At 36.4% G+C, this 19,954-nt stretch overlaps 1 protein-coding gene across 1 annotated transcript in view; it reads right to left on the bottom strand.

Moving 5' to 3' along the window:
• Positions 1-3,669: 3,669 nt before the first annotated feature.
• The window catches only part of DAP (death associated protein), a 36,752-nt gene continuing 20,467 nt past the window's right edge, over positions 3,670-19,954 (bottom strand). The window contains exons 3-4 of the mRNA XM_015823909.2: positions 7,668-7,710; positions 3,670-5,312 (exon numbers count right to left, since the gene is read on the bottom strand). Coding sequence (XP_015679395.1) covers positions 5,193-5,312; positions 7,668-7,710 — 163 coding nt within the window. The 3' untranslated portion in view covers positions 3,670-5,192. The remainder of the gene's footprint in view (positions 5,313-7,667; positions 7,711-19,954) is intronic.

Raw genomic sequence — 19,954 nt, 5'->3', positions numbered from 1 at the left:
CCAACTTCCTGTCTGTCCTCTGTGGCAGTCCCTGTTCTTATCGCAGCATGTTGAGTATCAAAGGACGAGTACCAGAATGACATTTTTGCATCAAAATGCATTGAGTACCAAATTTGATGAGTTTTGAAGCAGTGGAATACTAAGGTACCATTATATATGTTGGTTCAATAAGTGCCACGATTTTTGTTGTCTATTTTTTTTTTTTTGGTGAATAGCAATTAGACCTTTTATATAATTCTATAGACCAGTATTTCTCTTCAGTTCTGGACCTAAAGAAGCTTCTTGGATGAGAAGCAAAATATTTTCAAAGGAAAAAAACCCAAGAAAGTCTAGTTGCCTTTTGGAAAAAGCAAAGTTCTGTCAATGCAACTTTACAATAAAGTAGAATCACTCATCTGATTGTGATTTCTATCTGATTTATTAAATTTATATGTTGCCCATTTCCCCGATAAGGGAGTTTAGTTTACTCCACAAGGCCGCTATCAGGATTGCCAAATCTCATTAAGTATATTGCCCATAAGCTGCACCAGATTGTGTGGAATTTTCTTGGGCTAGAAGCCTACATCAGCCCCTTTGTCACCTATTGCTACACAACTACCTAAAGAGACTGTTTTTTTATGAGTATGAAAGGACGGTCCTTCCAATGGGGGGGTGTCCTTCAGTCAGTCACTCTTGCCCTACTCACCTTGCAGCTTGATTACTGCAATATACTTTACATGGGACTGCCCTTAAAAGAGCATCCAGAAGCTTCAACAGGTCCAGAATGCGAGCAGTAATGGATATGCTTTGATATGCCCAGGTAATACTTCTGCTTCATGAACTTCACTGGTTATGGTTTGCTTCTCGACACGATTCAAGGAGTGCCCTCAATCACCTTGGGCTGAGTCTGTTTCTCCTAGCAATTGCTTGACTGATTTGATCTGCAGGGTTGGCACCATCCAATTTAAACAATGTCATCAATCAGGATTGAAAAAGCACACTTCTCTGTTAACAGTACCTGCCCTCTGGAATAAGATACTGATAAACCCCACTTTGCTATTCTTCAGAGCTCTGAATACTTGGCTCTTCACACAAACATTTGATGAGGAAATGAGACACTTTGCTTCATTCCATTTGCCATCTATTATTTCTAATTATTTTATTGTAATTTCCTTTGAATTTTGTGAGCCACCAAGAATCAGAACCAGGCTGTCAGAATTAGAATGTGACTGCATATGAGATGAGACAGTAATCAACTATGTGTTTCCTTGAATCTTGAGTCCTATTTCTGGCATGGATTTCTCCTTAGCTTGTCCAGGCATGTCAACTTTACCCTAGAATAGTGTGATTGGCACATTAGTATATTTGGGAAGCCATGCTACAGAACATTACATTCATAATTATTTGAATCAGAGAGGAGCCAGAAGATGGACTTAACTCATATTTGGATTGACTTAGTAACACTTGCCATCTGGTATGTTTCCTGTCTCCACCAACAAACATTCTAACCAAGTTATGTTTTCCAGGTAGATTGAAAAATGCAGTAAGCCCTCAAAGTACTCTGAAAACTCCACGTCAACAGGACCCAAAAAGATGCATAGCATGAAGTAGACACTGTTGCAAAGCAAGTCAAAAATGGTTCTGTCTAGACTACTTTGGATTGATAAGTTGACCTGTGCCTATCAAAGTGTTTTCAGAATGTATGTAAAATACCATATTGGTTTGCTGAGTTACTTGTGTGGTCTTGGCCCGATGTTTCAGTGGTACAATTAAGAAACTGAAATACTATCTTTATTCCTTGTTTGTTAATTATATGTAGAATACTGGCTCTCATTCCTCTGTTGGGCTGTAAATGCTGGCATTTATAGAGCCCAATACAATATTTCTAATGGAATTTTTAGTTGTTTTTTTTAAAATTGGATACTGTGGCATTAACACTCCTATGCAATGAAACAGAAGCAGATGCTCCCTTTTTTCAGTCAACACACTAGCAACTATTGCAGTGATTGTCACAACTTTCCCAACGTTGAAGAAAGATATCACCCTGCTTGGGATGGAATGCTCAAACCAAGAGAGATAACTCACTGAAAAGTGTGCAAAGAGTAGATTTTTCTCCTATCTGCTAAACCCATTACCTCAAAGTAAGTACAGAATTATCTGTCCTATAAGAGTTGTCTGGGAATTTTGTTTAATTGCCCTACCTGAAATTGGTTGGCTAATTTTTTTGAAGATTGGTTCACTGGCAGCAATCAAAATGGATAGCCATTCCAATACCCATTATGAAGCTATTTTTGTATTACAGGTAGTAACAGATTAAAGGGTTTTAAGTGTTGATTACTATAAAGGTTACATGTATTTTAATTCTAACTGCTGCTACCTTACCTATTTGAATCAACTTACATTGGAGTTTTTTTTCTTTTTCTTTTACAGGATATTGAAAATCTCAACTCCTTGCAGCAGGGAGAAATGTCTAATAGAATATCCATCTAACTTTCATTTTTTTAATTTTTAAAGCAAAGTCCAAACATTACTAAACAATTTATAATTTTAATGCAGTAATTGTATTATCGTGTTTTAAACCCCCAAAGCATTCAATGTTCTCTAAAGAGAAGACTATTTATTCTTAACATAATATGGTTATGTCAATGATTACATTGCACAGAAGGTTCTAATAGTCAACTGGGTAAATTAGGCTTTTCTTGACAGTAATTCAATTGTAGTCCAGTTAGTTTAATGCAATCTTACATCCACTTATATAGAGGAAGACATTTAAGTAAATAGGACTGTTTCCAAGGAGAAGTGTAAAGAATTGCACTGCCAGGCTTTTATAAATCCACATGACTTTGTTAACTTTCATTAGAATTTTGGGGAGTAATTAAGCACTTCTGCAATCTTTAATTCACATGGAATTTACTAGCCATATAGAATGGCCTGCAGGCAAGCAGTTAAACCAGATTTATAAAAATCTCTAAAGAGCTACGCTACATGGTTGATAAACTACATTTGGCTAGGTGGAGTTTATAGTCTTTTTGATTGCAGGCACAAACAGTTGTGTATTTCTTGTACATCTATCACAATGTTTAACAATAGGGCTATGTTTTGGAGGACTGATACAAAAAAGTCCCTCACGAGCTGAGATTCTGCCCCTAGGGACAAGAGGTTACTGAAACTATAGCTCATGTCCAAACCTACTGTACCCTCTACAAGGATTTGCCTTATAACTCATTATCTGGTAAAATATCCAGGAAATGCTGCTCTTTCTTATCTGCAATTCTTGTTATCAGAGCAGTATGATTCAGTCTCTTTGAATATAGCTACATTTGGTTATATTATAAAATTAGGCAGACTTTGATTATCCATTAAATCCACTAAATATTTTATCTTGTTTTATTTTAATTTTATTTTTTAATATATTTTTGTTTGCAATTCTGGTCAGTAACTATAATAAAAATATTCATTCATGTGTGAAAGAGGGATTTATCTGGGATCCTTATCTGGTTAATGGCAAAGTGAGAAGCATCTGAGATGGAGAAACCAAGTAGTGTATAAGATGCCCTGAAAAAATAAACTATTATTTTTGAAGTTTCTATGTGTAGTGTCTTACCTACTACTACTGATGTGGAAGAAAATCAAGATGATCCTGTGTGATTTTCTATGTGGTTCAAAATAACTTAATTACAGATTCTTATTTACCAACATTTTCAGAAAAGTTTATTATGAAAATTTCTTCTTCTTACCATTTTCTCATGTAGTCCTTAAAAGTAAATGGTTTTCTTAAGCCCAAGAGGAGTAAAAACACTTACAACAATGATACATTAACAGGTAACTTTTCTGAAAATCATTAAAATGGTTTGTTTGAAAATTGAAATGGCTCGTAGTGTACTTTAAACAATTAAAAATTAAAGTGCCTACAAAAAAGCAAGGGGAATTTGATGATATAGAACTGAATGATTTTAAAATTATGCAGCTGCAATACAGTTGTGTATGCATGACCAGCTTTCACTAAGTAGCTTACATTGTTTACTTCTTTCTCCAATTCAGCGAAGATATTCTCCACATATACTGTAGCTACTGCAAGTTTGCATTCAGATGTGTGTCTTACTCTGTTCACCTAGTTCCCACTGAACATAACAGAGACATCTGACAAACAAAGAGACACAGATTTTTCAGTAGCAATCTGAAATCTGAGATTGCTTATCACATGAGAACTGGCCTTGGTTCTGTTTGCTATGAAAAAGAAGAAAGTACACTGCTTGCTCATGAACATACATTACTTCAGCTTTCACCAGATTCACCTAGCACAAAACTTTAGTTGTCAGTGTATATCAAACTTGCAATAATTAAATATGATCCATAGCATTTTAGGTTATATGTTTCAAACCTGAATATTCATTCATTCATGGTTCATTGAAGAAATACTTGCGCATACAGATTCCCAGGAAAAAAAACATTTCAGCCAACTTTCCATGTACCGTAATCTACAGTTTTTATTTGTACGAAAGACTGCATATCTGATTCCTGCATATGTAAAAACCGTTTTGAAAAGATGAAAAATTGCCAAAACCTCAGGAATTATTTAAAAATTAAGCCACAAGCAGATCTATACAATCTTTTAATTTTTTGCTCATTCTTCTATTGATCAGGAAAGAAATGCAGAGAACCAGGCTATAATCAGAATGTTTGGCTGTGTTGCCAGAGCCGCAAGATCATTCTCCTAAAAGGCCACATATTGCAAGAGAAATTTCATCATTTCAGACTATCCATTTTTTAAAAAAGCAGCTAGTTCTTCCTGCAACATATTTAAGAACAGAACAAGAACAATCCAAATGAAATCTGAGTCATACATACTTTTTAAAAAATTCATTAGAAAAGAGCAAGAAAAAGTTATAAGCCATTACGACTTTCTTAACATGTTCCTGGAATGCCAATATCCAAGAATAGAAAAAGCTTAAAATAATTATTCCAAGAAATTACTAACCTAAACTATCCGCAGTATGTTGCATTGCTATGAACATAACATTTTTCACTGGCTTTTCAGCTGGGACAAATGAAGTGATTTCCCCCTTTCTATTCTCCCCTCCCCTTCATTAAACCATTTAAACCATAGGAATTAAGGCAAAAGCAGGAGATATCCATTTTTAAAAAATATCTGGTAGTAGGAATCGCTTAATCTTTCCATTTGCAAAACACCACGGCTAATCTGGACAGGCAATTCATTTACGGGGCTGGTGGATATATTGGTTGACATGTTGCGGGGGAGGAAGTTTTTCCACAGAGGGATGTGGTTTCTGATGGGCCACTTGTGCTGCAGCTGGAGGGAAGTCTTTATCACCCTGATTAAAGAACAAACACATCAGCATTAAAAACAACATACAGACACATCAACAATTAGTCTCTCTCCCTGTTTAAGGATAGGAAAGTATTGCTGAAATGACCTTTAGATTCCTGATTTCAGGTTGGTGAAAATTAGTTCTCCATCATCATGCTGAGAAAAGGCGTTCAGGTAAGACAACGCCCCTTTTCTGTCAGACGTTTAGACTCTTGGAATCTGGAGTTAAGAACTTTTGAATCTGCACATATAGCTTCGAACAGGCTACACCAGTGGTTCTCAACCTTTTTAATGCCGCGACCCCCAACCGGTCGTAAGTCGAGGACTAAATTGGTCATAAGTCGAGGACTACCCAACCGGTCGTAAGTCGAGGACTTTCCCTGCCCGGGAGTGCTGCGCATGCATGGTTCCGCCCCCTGCGCCGGCCGAGGCGTAACTGGCAAGCGGCAGAGACGGAGCAGGCAGACCACCAGCTGGCCCAGCCCAAGGGAGGTAAGGCACCCACCAGAAAAGGGGGAAAAAAATGGCGGACAGCCTTGCTTGGCGACCCCCGTGAAATGGTCGATCGACCCCAAATGGGGTCCCGACCCATAGGTTGAGAACCACTGGGCTACACCATCCTTCATATCTTGTTGCAGATTTTTAGAAGGCCACAGTGGCACCCTTCTACATTAAACATAAAAAGTATTTGGGTAGCAGACTACTTGTTAATGACTGAATTTGGGAATGGGAAATGAACATTTATATTTGAGGTCACTTAAATTTCTGTTAACTACTGAAAGCACTTTAATAAAAATCTCTCTCATACATCCACTCACTGCTGTTCAGAGCACTGTTGAGCTTAGATTAAGCTTACCTTTACATGTTTCCTTCAACAGTAATGAGATCAAGAAACTTAAGATGTGGTACTGATGAAGGCTATCTCATTTCACTCATCGGTAGTGAATCTGAGCATAATTCTTCTAGTTTCTAGGCAGTCTCACAATTCCTGGGGGGGGGGAATCTGCCAAGTTTGACTTTTCTAATTATGTAAGTAGCGTTTATCAATCCTTCTAAGCAGATCTTAATACTTTTGTCAGTTTTAGTCAGCTTTGCAAACCCTGTAAAAGTTTGATTTTTCTTGCTCACTAAGCAGTATGTATCAAATTCTTGTCCCACATTATCTCCCAAGCACTTACGCTTCAAAAAGCTAGTATATATCAGCATGTGTCCATCAGAAATCCATAAGGTGTGTTTATTTGTGAATAGATTTTTGGACTTGCTCAATTTCAGCCTCCATAAATACTATAGTATTGTAGTGGGAACTGTTTAGAATAGGAATTATGCCTGTATGAATCAGTTAAGTACTGCAAATTCTAAATCCATTAAAGTCTATAATGTTCAGCAAAGTCTTTTCAGCTATTGGGCACTGAACTTCCAGTGTGCTGGGCTTTTGAAACACAAATAGAAATTGAAGTGTGCTTAATATTTGCATTCGGAACTGAAGTTTTACTTTAAAAAAAATGAAATTATGGCTCTTATAGTGGTTACGCATCTGACTGCATTTGAAGTAAATATATTGAAGTAAATGAAGCGTAACTTAAAAAGCTAATATATGATTTTGTAGCCATGCCTGGGTATATTGTAAACAAGAAAAATCTTTCTTTCAGAATTTTTATTTGCTGAGTAGTTATGTGAATAAGTTATATTTGTACAATCTAATGCAATTTGTCTCCTCCTGGTATGTTTCAGATGTTTGGGGTGTTTTTCACAAGCCTAAGCATTTTCAGTCAACATCTTTATGCTATAAGGATGTAATAGATTTAGGGGCCCAGAAGATGCTACAAGACTGTTTGCGCTTGTTTTTGAAAGAGAGGTTCTCCTATTATTCACTTTGTTATATTTTCAGTGCCTGGGAAAGAACTCCCTATTTTACAAAATATACCTCTAGGCATTATTTCTATTAGTTTCACAACCCAGGGTAGAAATTTTCCAGCCCTCCAGGATACCAAGCTAAGTTTTGAAGAACATAAACTATTTTCCTTCATATTCCAATATACATATTTTTACTTTTCATTTTCCACATTTAACTGTAAAACTGACAGGGGAGATAGAAATTGTAAAAAAACCCCTGAGTTACAGTTCACCTGATAGTATTTTTAAATATGTAACTCATGAGGGTAATTCACATCCTATTAAAAAACCCACAAAACTATTTTTCTTTCCCAAGATAATGGGAATTACACAACTGAATTATGTAATCTAGTATAGCAAAAACAATTTCCTTGGTAAGGAAAATCATTGACGAAAAATGTAGCAGATGTTTGCAATTCATATTTTCATAGTGAAAAACTGAAAAGTATTGAAAACTAGGACTTACCCTTGCAATTACACCAGAAATAAACACCGTTGGTTTGGGTGGACTGAAAAATAAAAGGGGAATATTTAGTGACATACTCAAATTGATTTGATAGAAGTCATAAAGCAAAATTAAGATATTTGAAAGGTATAATCAAACTTTCAAAATAGCCATTCTTAGAATTTGCTCAAAACTGCAATATGCAACCTACTTAACCTTAATTAATTAGTGCATGAGAGATGAACTGATTTATTCTAAGCAGTGGTGGGATTCAAATATGTGAACAACAAGTTCTCTGTGTGGATGCTGCTTCCAGAAGTCCATTCTGGGCCTGGGCAACAAAAAATTAGCTACGGATTCTGCTGAACTGGTGCAAACTGGCTGAATCCCACCACTGTTTCTAAGGTATTTTTGATTTAAAAAAATTAATGAAAGAATAAAAGTGGAAGTACCATTGCAAACCACAGAAGTTTTCTTGTTTAAAATAGAAGCTATTAGAGTTTATCACTATACAAATATGAATAAAAACATCTGTGGAAATTAAAATGTTGAAGAGCATGACTGTTACAACAGTAACAGTTGAAGCTGGCAGTTACAGCAGCAATCCATTTATTTTGTTATTCTTCTTCTACTGTTTTTTTGTTTTACAAGAACTGCAAAATTTAGTAACTGGAGCCAAATTCAAAAAATATAAATCCCTAATACTAAGAATGAGCTAGGTTTATATTTGTCACATATCCATGCACTGTTTTTCTCAGGAGTTCAACACTATGTTTTTATTGTTGCTGTTTCTAAAGAAATGGAAATGACCATTTTCTGCTCCCAAACCCACTATTATATATATTACTGAAGGACATGTCTATCCACAGCTATTAAAAGATGGTTAAACCAAGTTTCTTGCATAGAGAAAGTGTGGGTTGGAACACTACTTAACAGTACGGCCTTTTACTACTTGCGTCTAACTTAACTGAAATAAATATGTGAGCTAGTTCCAGTCACTAATACAAGAGCAGTAGCCATCACTCTTATGAACTCAGTGTCAAACAGAAAATTCACATTATCAGTGAGAAGGATTAACAGGCAATTGAAGTAGCTGAGAGGGACTTTTCTCTCTCTTTCCACTCCTTCTACAATATTCATCCCTCTCCTTCTCCTTTTTCTTCACTCCACCCCTCCTTTTTAAGTTGTCCAGAGGGCTTCACTCCAGTAATATAAAAAACAGAATCTTCATGGCAGGTTTGGTAGCTAATATTGGTAGCTTCAGATTTCTGGAAAATCAAAGGGAAATGTAGCTATGCATCTCCTGTTTCCCACCTTGTGTTAATCAGGTTAGAATAATCAAAGAACAGAAAAAAGTAACATACTTAACAAGATAATGTGTTTAATTTGTGTTTAGGCATGCGATTCTCTAATCCCCCCCCCCCCTATTCCATTTTTCCACTGCACAAATACATGAGGTCCTTAAAGCCACCTGTTAGAAAGGACACCTGGGAACTGTGTATGAGCTGCTCTGACCTCTTCACCAGGCTACAATGTACTTGTAGTAAATAAGCTCTTCTAATTCTATTTATCTTCATTTCCAAACACAGCCAGACCTAGCAAACTGCAGGATAAACAATATGCTTCAAGCACCATGGGGAAAGAGAAGCAGATGAATGAACAAACTCAGGCTTGGCTGGGTAGTAAGTCACTTCTATTATGTAGAAAGACTTCAAAGGTGTTAGCCACAGGCTGTCCTTCAAGTAGCAAAATAACCTGCATTTGCATTTTTCCAGTCTCTTCTCAAATATCTGGTGGGGAGGGGTGGCATCTTCTCAAAAGGTAGATTTATTCTAATTAGCTACAACACAAAAATTAAGGGAACTGAATTATGACATATCTGGATCACATTTTTGCTTTACAAACTTCTTGAATGAATATCTATTAAGCATTTAATGCACATGAAGAAAATAAAGAATAACAAGTAGCAGACAGTGTATTAATAAAACATGAAATTTAGTTTTCACACACGATTTGTCTGCTCTGCCATTTTCTGAGAGGCTTTATAATGGCAAATCTGAATTTGAATGATTTCCTCACATATTTTCCCCGACCTTTCAGTTTTCATTGTTTTCCAATGAACCATGAAAGTTGAGTACAACATTTTCTGACAATCACTCCCAAATACATTTATCTACCAATATCGCCAAGAATAATTATCGCTATGTTACCTATAGCAGGAAAGACACTAGTCTGGATATTGTTTCTCTCTGACTCTGCAAGAATTTTTGTAAGCTATTTCAACCTAAAAGCTAACTACACAAAAATCAGGAGGCAGCAACATGGCAAAGTGCTCATAATTTGGGCTGAGGAATAAATGGATAAATTGGCTTAATCAGAAGGCTAAGGCCTAGGCAGTTATGGGCTTGCAATTGTAGCATATGACTGAGCGCATGTAAGAGTCTTCAATGAACTGGCCCTCACAGATGTTGACAATAACTTCTATGGTCCTTGGCAAGTATAGCCAACACTTTATTAATTGGAATGTATGCCAGGTATCAATTTATACAACTAAAGAGTACCAGACAGGAAACACACTGACATTTTGCCCTCAGCTAAAACAGATTTGGAAACTGATACTTGCCTGGTTACATATGACCTGAAAAAGGCAAATACACAACTCTGTCCAGGCAACCAGGCTATGTACTAATATCAAAAGAGTAAGCAAACAACAATTAGATTAGTACTTGGACAGGAGACTACTTGTAAATATCAGACTGTAAATTAATCTGGGGACGACAACAAAAACATATGGGAAGATGACAATACTGCTTCTAATAAAACTAAAGGGACATGTCCATGAAATTTGATTCATGGGTACCTCTTTTTCTTTAGCTCTTTTTAAAGTTCATTGAGCCCATCAGCCTGCTACAGAGAACACTTAAGGTATCAGACTAGGAAAATGGTTTCCAATTCAGACTCAGATATAAACTCCACTGGGCAGAGCCTGGACTCCTTCACAGGCCATTATGAGATTGAAAATAGCAGTGGGATGAAGAGGCCCATAGCCCATTAAGAGTTTTTTTTTTAAAGAAAGCTGGAATATAAACATTTTTTTTAAAAAAAAAAGAGTTTTGGGACGGCAGGTAAATCAAAGCCTTGAAGAAATTAAAATGATCTCTGATCAGCTGAGAGGAAAAACATACTTTCAAAAGACATCTCATTCTTCCCAAATGCCAAAGCTTCTCTGGAGCTCTGACTGCTTGTCCCTAAATAATTATGATAACTAAAGATCCCCGAGATACATTACTAGAAATGGCAGCAAACTGAAAGCTTATTAAAAGAAGGCTCTTAGAATTTATGCCAGACTGCTCCAATTCAATGCTAATCACAAGAGCCTGCATTCTGTCTTCCTACTTCCTTTTTTTAAGAGGGGCTCCAAAATCCTATATCCGCAACATCTATCACAAATAACAGCTAAAAATAAAAAGGATAGAGAAAACCTGGCAGTGATCTTCTCTCTCACTTGTCCAATGCTAAGGGACATAATTAGAAGGAGGAGGAAGTAAAGTTTTGGTTTTAAATGCTTTTCCGCTCTGCTTTTGCTGCATCCAAAGTGTAACTTACACTCCCAGTATTTTGCAAGCTATAATGGCTGCTTTGACATATGTTGGCTTGAAGATGTTGTCAAGGCTTTAGAAAATAAAACATGTTCTTTTAGAAACATCATATGGAATTGTAACAGGTTCAATTTTTAAAACACTAATAATTTGTTACATTTCAGAGAGAGTATTTTTATCTAAGATAAGCAAAGAGATTTATTTCTAGCAATTAACATATGGAGGAGAAAATAGCACTTGTTTTATACTGCTTTTTTCAAGTACTAACTCCGATGTCACTCATACGCTGTTATAAAACAAAGACTCTGCTGAACACTGATCGCTTTGAGGGTTTCATTTATTTTTCATCCCTTATAACTGAATTCTAATATATTATAACACAAGGGATTAAATATGCCATTTCCTGATGCTACAAATAAATCTTCGAAAAAACTGATTAGTTGAGAAATCCATTTAAACTAAAGAAGAGATCTGACAGTCTTGGTCTCTATGCAGTCACTCTTAATTATTGTTAGATCACATCTATAATATTTAATATAGCCCTTTAGTGTTTTTAAAGTACTTTGTGTGTATTTGGGCGATAAGCCTCATAAAAACCAAAGCTCTGGGACAATGATCTGCCTTACCAGCTTTAGCGCGATTTTCAGTCATAGATAGGGCTGCATGTGCTGGCCTGCTTCTGATCTTTGTACCACGTGTGTCTTGACAAACAACTGGGCTCATTGATACAACACTCTCTATTACTACTTAGCTTCACTGTGCTCAGTGAATCCCTAAAGAAGGCCTGGGTTTCTATCTCTGCAGCAACACTTTGCAGTGTTGTTGCTGCAAGGGAAATACTGACATAACTACTATTGAACCTGGGACATGACTACTACTGTTGCTTGGTCACAGGAAAGCCTCTTTCTGATCTTGGATATTCTAAAGATATAATGATAGTAACTGAAATGCAGCCACCTGAGAATGCTTGTTGCGCTTACCCTCTAGTAAAAATGTGGGTGATGGGTAAGGACAAGCCACAATCCCCATCTTATATGTGTGCAGAAATGATATGGTAAAGTAATCAACACTGGTATCTTCTGCTACATAAACACAAAAGAATTGCAAATTAATATTTTAAAAATACATAATCTTGTCTTGATGCAGCTATGAAGAATCTCAATAGGGTGTTCTCAACAGGGTAATTCTACTTACTTTTCCTCTTTAAATTTTGATATTTCATATGGGAAGTACAATTTTTCTAGCAGGCAGCTGTCCTAAAATTACAACAGTTTGGTTTTTCTGACTATTATTTAATTATTGTTTGCTTCTCACAGTGCTCTGATTTTGTTAGCAGACTGACACAATGTCAGACTTTTTATTAACGCGCAATATTGTTTTTCTAACAGCTTAAGCTAAGCTGCACATTTACAAAGCTTTCCACAGGATGGCACTGATGAACCTCCAAGATTTTGAAACAGAATAAAAGCAAGCAGTTTTTTTTTTCCTAAATAAAGTTGCACAGTTGCAAATAATGTGCCCCCAAGCCTTCTGAAGAATTAATGTATACTTATAGATACACCCCTGCGGCCCTTTAAAAAAAAGACCATGCCTATTATTTTTTGCACCATTCTAAAGTAAAAAACAAAAAGCAGATAGACAAAATGCTAGCATACAAGAGAAAGAAAGATTTAACACATTGGTTTAAGGGACTTAGCATGCACTCATGTACACTGAATTATAATTCTCATCACCTCAGAGAGCAAGTAGTCTAAAGGTCCAGGTTTAATAGCAATGAAATTTTCCCTTGTTCCCTGTTGCAAGCAATCCAACAGTTTGATGGCAGGTTTCACATAGCTATAACATACTAAACATTCCCCAATCATCATTCTTTTATTCAGCCCAGTGGAGGATATGATAAATGCTGCACTATTTGCAATCCCCACTGAGCCAATTTCTCTTTATTTACATGCAATGTTGAAAACTTGCAGCATATTTCAATAATGTCAGTGTTTTCAAGTAAAGTTTCATTTTGAGGGGAGAGGAGGACTCCATTTGTCATCCCTGGATAATCAATCTTCTCAGTAGGGTATATAATTAAGGTCCCTAGTATGTTAGCCTGTATTTAGGAAGATGTTCTAGCACTAGTAAATAATCTTATTAAATGAATGAGCAAAATTTACTAAATTCAGTTTTGCTTATTTATAGTTTTCCAAATCTTAAGTGCATGTATTTTCATCCACGTTTCTCCTAATATATACTTTTAAGCAATTGTTTCTAATACAGCATGGACTTTATACATGTATAAGTCCTGTATACATGCTTTTTGGTTTCTATATTTTAAACTGCATAACAACATTTGGAAAAGTGTAAATGTTGGCTTGCATGTATTTGTTCTATAGATTTTAAAAGTATTAATAAATAATGGATGACTTAGATTTCTTTTTAATCCATAGATTTCATTTTTAAAACAAAAGGTTATCAAAGTGTCTTTTTTATATAAAAAAATCTCCATTACAATATAAAATCCCCTTCATCTCTAGGAAATGAAAAATCTCAATCAAATTCCAGTTTGCATAATAAAACGTTTTATTATGCAAAAAACAACATCAAATGTATTAAATTTGATACAATGTTGACTATGTTTCAAGAATCGATGTCTTGCTATAGATTATTCTACTATAAAAGGCTTTATATAGTTTTGCCCTAAATTTCCTTAAGAAATCTAAAATGCAAGATTGCATCAATTTAGGTTTTCAACAATAAGGGGTGAAAAACATCCTTTGTATTGAAAACCTTGATGCATTCTTTTTAGCTCTGTCAATGTGTTCAAACAATGTGGTCAAGCCAATGTTTCACTGCTACTTGGAAAGCATTTGATTATTCACAATATTCCTTTACTATAATAATAAGGTATTTATTTCATTCAATTTAATCACTCCTGACAAATTCAAATAGCTTTGTATAACTCCCTTTTTAGGCGACTGGATGGAGCTGAGCAATTATTGGCTGGATGCCCACACAGAGTTCACAGCAGGTATTTTTTTTTCTTAGCGCTCTAGGAAAGAAACATCTGCCACTACCTACAACTGAACTCTCAACCTTCCAAGTGGAAGGTGTGTCTTCACCACTAGGCCATCACACCACTCTCTAATAGCTTTTGTAATTAATCCTGTTAAAAAGTATTGTGCTTCATGTTCAGCCTGCAGTGACAGTTGACTATGTAGGCTACTCATTATTTACTGATGTAATGATGCGAGCATGTGACAGCGATACATACAAGAATCATCCCTGAGAAATCAAGATTTAGTTTTATGAGTTACATGATACTAGGTTTAGGTATTTTCAGACACAAAGGTGACTAGCAAGTACACTTTGGTCTTTAAAAAATGTGGGAATGTCTTTAGAACAAAGGACCTCACTGTGAGATTTAAAAATGGAAGAAGCGTGAGTTCAAGAATAACAGAATATTTCCATTTGTGTAAAGTATTCTGCATTCAAAGGGTAAGGGTACTGCGTTCCACTGCAGCAACAAAGTTGACCTATTTTCACATACATCTGATAACTGAAGATTGGTTTGGCTTGTTTCAAGCTTTTAGTGATATATACGCTATATAAATGTCATACAAATAACACACAAGCCTCCAAGGTTTTCTTAGATTTCAATTTAAAGTCACTGTATTAAAACTATCCTAAAGATAGTGCTGAAAGAATTCATGGGAGTGAGAAATAAGATGACAATTCTATGTCTTAGCTTTAAACTATATTAGTTATCAGACTGCTGGCACAGTGCCACTAGTTTTTAAAGGTAACAATTCATTTCAGCTCTACTTGAATTTACAATATAAGGCACCTGTAAGGCATTAGCAAGAGCCATGCATTATCTCACATTTGCAAACATCTTGAGTTTTTTTTTATCATAGCCACAGTATTTATCATGATAATAATTCTATTTATATAATGTTATGTTTAGATTCTTCTCTCTCTCTGCTGTACTTATTGCAGTATGACATAAACAATTGTTTTACTGCTGGGTAGTCCTCCTGATCTCCATCACCCAAGATTATTTATTTATTTATTAAAACAAATAATATTTGTTTTCTCTTTGTTTTCTCACTAAAAGAGAGAGAGAGAGAGAGAGAGAGAGAGAAAATACAAGGGACTCATGTGCTCCAGGATTGAGAAGTTATGCAAAAAAAGAAGGGCAATATAATTCTTAGAATCTGGCAACCATCTAATCATCTCATAGGCCAGTGGTTCTCAACCTGTGGGTCGGGACCCCATTTGGGGTCGATTGACCATTTCATGGGGGTCGCCAAGCAAGGCTGTCCGCCATTTTTTTTGTCTGCCATTTTTTCCCCTTTTCCGGCGGGTGCCTTACCTCCCTTGGGCTGGGCCAGCTGGTGGTTGGCCTGCTCCGTCTCTGCCGCTTGCCAACTACGCCTCAGCCGGCGCAGGGGGCGGAACCTCGCATGCGCAGTGCTCCCAGGCAGGGAAAGTCCTCGACTTACGACCGGTTTAGTCCTCGACTTATGACCAGTTTAGTCCTCGACTTACGACTGGTTGGGGTCGCGGCATTAAAAAGGTTGAGAACCACTGTCATAGGCCATAAGAATTTTCAGGTTAGATGTTCAAATAAACAGTTTTGTGGCAATGGTTTGCTGAACCCAAATATAAATATGCTGAGTGCATCTTCCGGATGAAAGATTTGAAGTCTGTGAATCAAATGAAAGGCCTCCTAATACTTATAGTAGAGGCAGACCATTTCTTGTTATTTGCCAGTGGCAAGGGTTTCATTTGGACTCATTATATATTCCTTGATGTGGGAATAGTTTCACAATTAAATACAAAATCCACAGTAGCTCTCTCAATCAGACCATGTTCTAAATTCAAACTTGCAGGACCAATAGACTTAATTGGATTTGTGATCCAATATTACATTTCCACTCAAAATATTTAATATAAGTCATTTAGTGTGGAAAAAGTCATTCTTTCAAATCTGGCTTTTGAAGTATTTACATATTTTTTTAACCTAATCAGAACAGCATAATGTTAATCCTACGGGATTATTAGAATCTTCCCCAAAGTAGAAACTTCCAGTGGTTTTGGACTTTACCTCATGTAATTCACCAAACCAATCAATCTACTGTATTTTGTAGGGATTTAACCGGCATCATGGAATGAATAAAATTGGTAATATAACTTAAGATACACACATGCACAATTTTATGTCCTGTCTTTTTCTTTGAGATTTCAAAGCAATCTTCACTGTAGTCCTCTTTGTTTTGTCTCAAGAATAATCATCTTCTGAATGGATGGAATGAGAGAGTGATTGGTTCAAAGTCATGCAGTGAACTCTATGGTCCACTGGCAATTTAAATCTGTATCACTCCAACCACAATAACATAACCTGTGTACCACTTTGGCTCTTTATTTTCATATAATAAATATGCCTATATTTACCTTATTACTCATTTTACCTCTAATATGCATTTGTACAAACTACCCAGCATACATTGTGTAAAATGCAACTCTACCAGAAGGAAACAAATTGTTGCACCTTTTTAAATGTTCTTACTATACAAAGACATAGCCTCATTTAAGTTGCTTGCTCAGAAAATTGTAAATGCTAGAAAGAGATGACTTGTTCTCAACCATAATAATTGACTTTCTATGACACTTGTTTTAGCTAGTAAAAATAGCAGTTCATTGAAATGCTCCCTTAATATGCCAACATCTTACTGAATCACTCTCAAAAGTATCAAGGAAATAGATTACTTATAAACTTTTTAAACCCTCATAAACATTAATGATATATATAGCTACTGTTTGTGCATCTTATGATTTGTTCAGTCATTTACAGTGTACACACTCACATGCCTGTGGAGTTGAAAAGGAAGCTACACATTTCCACATAACTAATGCTTAATCCCCAATCCTACCACCATCACTGTGTTATTAAGTTAGTACATCAAAAAGTAGGAAAGGATACACACTACAGAATTTTTGCACGTGAAGTATTCCTTTCCCTTGTATACATGAAGCAGTAGACTCTCATCCCTTACATCCGTGGTGGCAAATCTATGGCATGCGTGCCACAGGTGGCACCCATAGCCCTCTCTGCGGGCACACGTGCCGTCACCCCAGTCCTAGGCCTTCAGTTGGGTTTTATAAAACCTTTTTGCTTTAGGCCTCCGCCGCTGTGTGCAAAAAAAAAAAAAGATTCAATCAATCAATTTCAACTTCTCGCAGGGAAAAAAAAAAGATCTCGCAAAGTTGGAATTGATTGATTGAACTTTTTAATTCCCATCCCAGTCTGCCGTTACCACGGCAGCCACGCCTACCCAATGGGCCACATCCACCCAATGGGCTATGCCCACCTGGTACCTGACGATACATATGTGGGTTTTGCGTTGCAGTTTGGGCACTCGGTCTCTGAAAGGTTCGCCATTACTGCCTTACATCCTTAATAGCAGTATATTCAGGAATATTTCTCAACTGAATATTGTTTTATCCAGACCTTCCACCCTTTAATTAAACGTGAAAAAAATGCTTCCTGTTTATGAGCTTGTGCTGTTTTTACTGTTTCTCTCCCCCCCCCTAAAAATAGTCTCCCCATCATCCCAAAACATATACAGACTCATACATACACACTGTATTTGCAAATCAGGCCCTATGGATAGACATAGCACCTTGATTTAACATCTAAGAGGATCAAATGGAAGCTCATCAATTTGGAAGGGGCTATTCTCAACCACAACTATGGTAACTTCTACAGAGAATTATTGACAGAGATCAGCAGCATCTCTTTTTAATATTTTGTGACTACTCAATTATATCACATTTGTCTGCTAATTTAATACTTAAAAAGATTAAGTTTGTTACTTTTCTCATATGGTACAACACTCTTATTAGCACAAAGATTCTACAAATGATAAGTCAAGTGAGGGAAAGCTATTTCTTTTGCTATTCTTGAATTCCTGTCTGAGCACCATTTAAATAAATTTGAGGTGGGAAACACAGAAAGTACAGTATACGCCATTATTAAGATTTTTTTTTAAAAATAAAAATTATCTCTTTCCCAAAACAGGCTCTGTTCCCCAGATCTTTGTCTTCTCTCATTTATGACACAATCTTGCATCATTATTGCCAATTCCAAAGGATTATGCTGCTCCAGGGCATCAAAAGGTTGTCTATGACTAAATCATTTCAATGCATAATATTTATTCTACCTAGTTATTGCTATATACTCTCAGAATTGAATTTGAGCTAGAGTATTTTCTTGAAAAATGGAGAGAAAGCTATCATAGCTATTGTAATAAAAGGATGGTACAAAGCATTTAAGGGCATCAAATATTGGTTAAGCTAGCTTCAACACAAAAAATGCTTTGAAGCTCACAGGTAAGTGAAAGCAATCCAGCTCTTTGTTTTAGACATTTCTAAATAATAAAATATATAGAAGTAAACTTTTTTTTTCAGGCTGGCCTCTGTGTCACACTGATGAAATTTTTCCAGACTCTACTTTCTTCAGGGGCTAGACATCTTTTACAGATCAGGAGCTTACTTTTCAGGAGGAGGGTTACATCACATAATTGGATAGAGTTGTAAGTTTTTGCTTTTTTTCTGGTTCTCTTGAACAATGGATTAAAGAAATTAAATATTATTGGCTACTGAAGTACCAATCCTTCCCCCCCCCCCAAAAAAGGAGAGAGAATGCAAGGGCTGCCTGCCTATGGCTTACAGAGTCCCAACACTCTTTCTAACATCTGAGTCACTGAAAGGGATCTCAGCCTTCTGCAACTGAAACATTATACTGCCAGCTCTGAATTTTCTCACACACTATCCTAACATTTAACCTTATTCCAAACTCTGCCAGGTTTTAGCTTCATTGACACCTTGTCAAAAACTACCTTTAGTTGCTTTAATACAATATGACAGAACTTTTTTCATTAGCTTGACTTTAGATTAATAGATACTGTTAAGTGTCAACTTTCAAACGAACTTGGCTGCAGCCATCTTCATTTCGTTTTCGGTTGCCACAGTAATGGGAGGAGGGAGATGTATTCTTTAGTTTAGACATAATAACTGTTCTGTGGGAACCAAGGTCAAGCTACCTAAGTTTTGGCAGGCTGAGGCCTCCATTAGAAACCCCACCAAAATAGTTAATTGGAGATTGTGATTTATGATATATTGCAGGGATGGGAAGTTCAACTTGTTACTTTGTAAGCTTGGGGGGGGGATTTCAGTCTTGGTTTCACCTTTGTTCGTACTGATACTATGTAACCAGCAGTATGCTGCAGCTTCCAAAAAAGCCAACACAGTGCTAGGCTGCATTAACAGAGGGATAGAATCAAGATCACGTGAAGTGTTAATACCACTTTACAATGCCTTGGTAAGGCCAGACCTGAAATACTGCATCCAGTTTTGGTCACCCCGATGTAAAAAAGATGTTGAGACTCTAGAAAGAGTACAGAGAAGAGCAACAAAGATGATCAGGGGACTGGAGGCTGAAACATATAAGGAATGGTTACTGGAATTTTGGTATGCCTAGTTTAATGAAGAGAAGGATGAGGCATGACATGATAGCAGTGCTCCAATATCTCAGGGGTTGCCACAAAGAAGAGGGAGCCAAGCTATTCTCCAAAGCACCTGAAGGCAGGACAAGAAGCAACGGATGGAAACTAACCAAAGAGAGAAGCAACCTAGAACTAAGCAGAAATTTTCTGACAG

The sequence above is a fragment of the Protobothrops mucrosquamatus genome, unplaced genomic scaffold, assembly GCF_001527695.2.
Source record: "Protobothrops mucrosquamatus isolate PMUCROS unplaced genomic scaffold, P.Mucros_1.0 scaffold2042, whole genome shotgun sequence".
Lineage (NCBI taxonomy): Eukaryota > Metazoa > Chordata > Lepidosauria > Squamata > Viperidae > Protobothrops > Protobothrops mucrosquamatus.
Note: the sequence above shows the minus strand (reverse complement) of the source record. Positions and strands in the feature narration are given on the sequence as shown.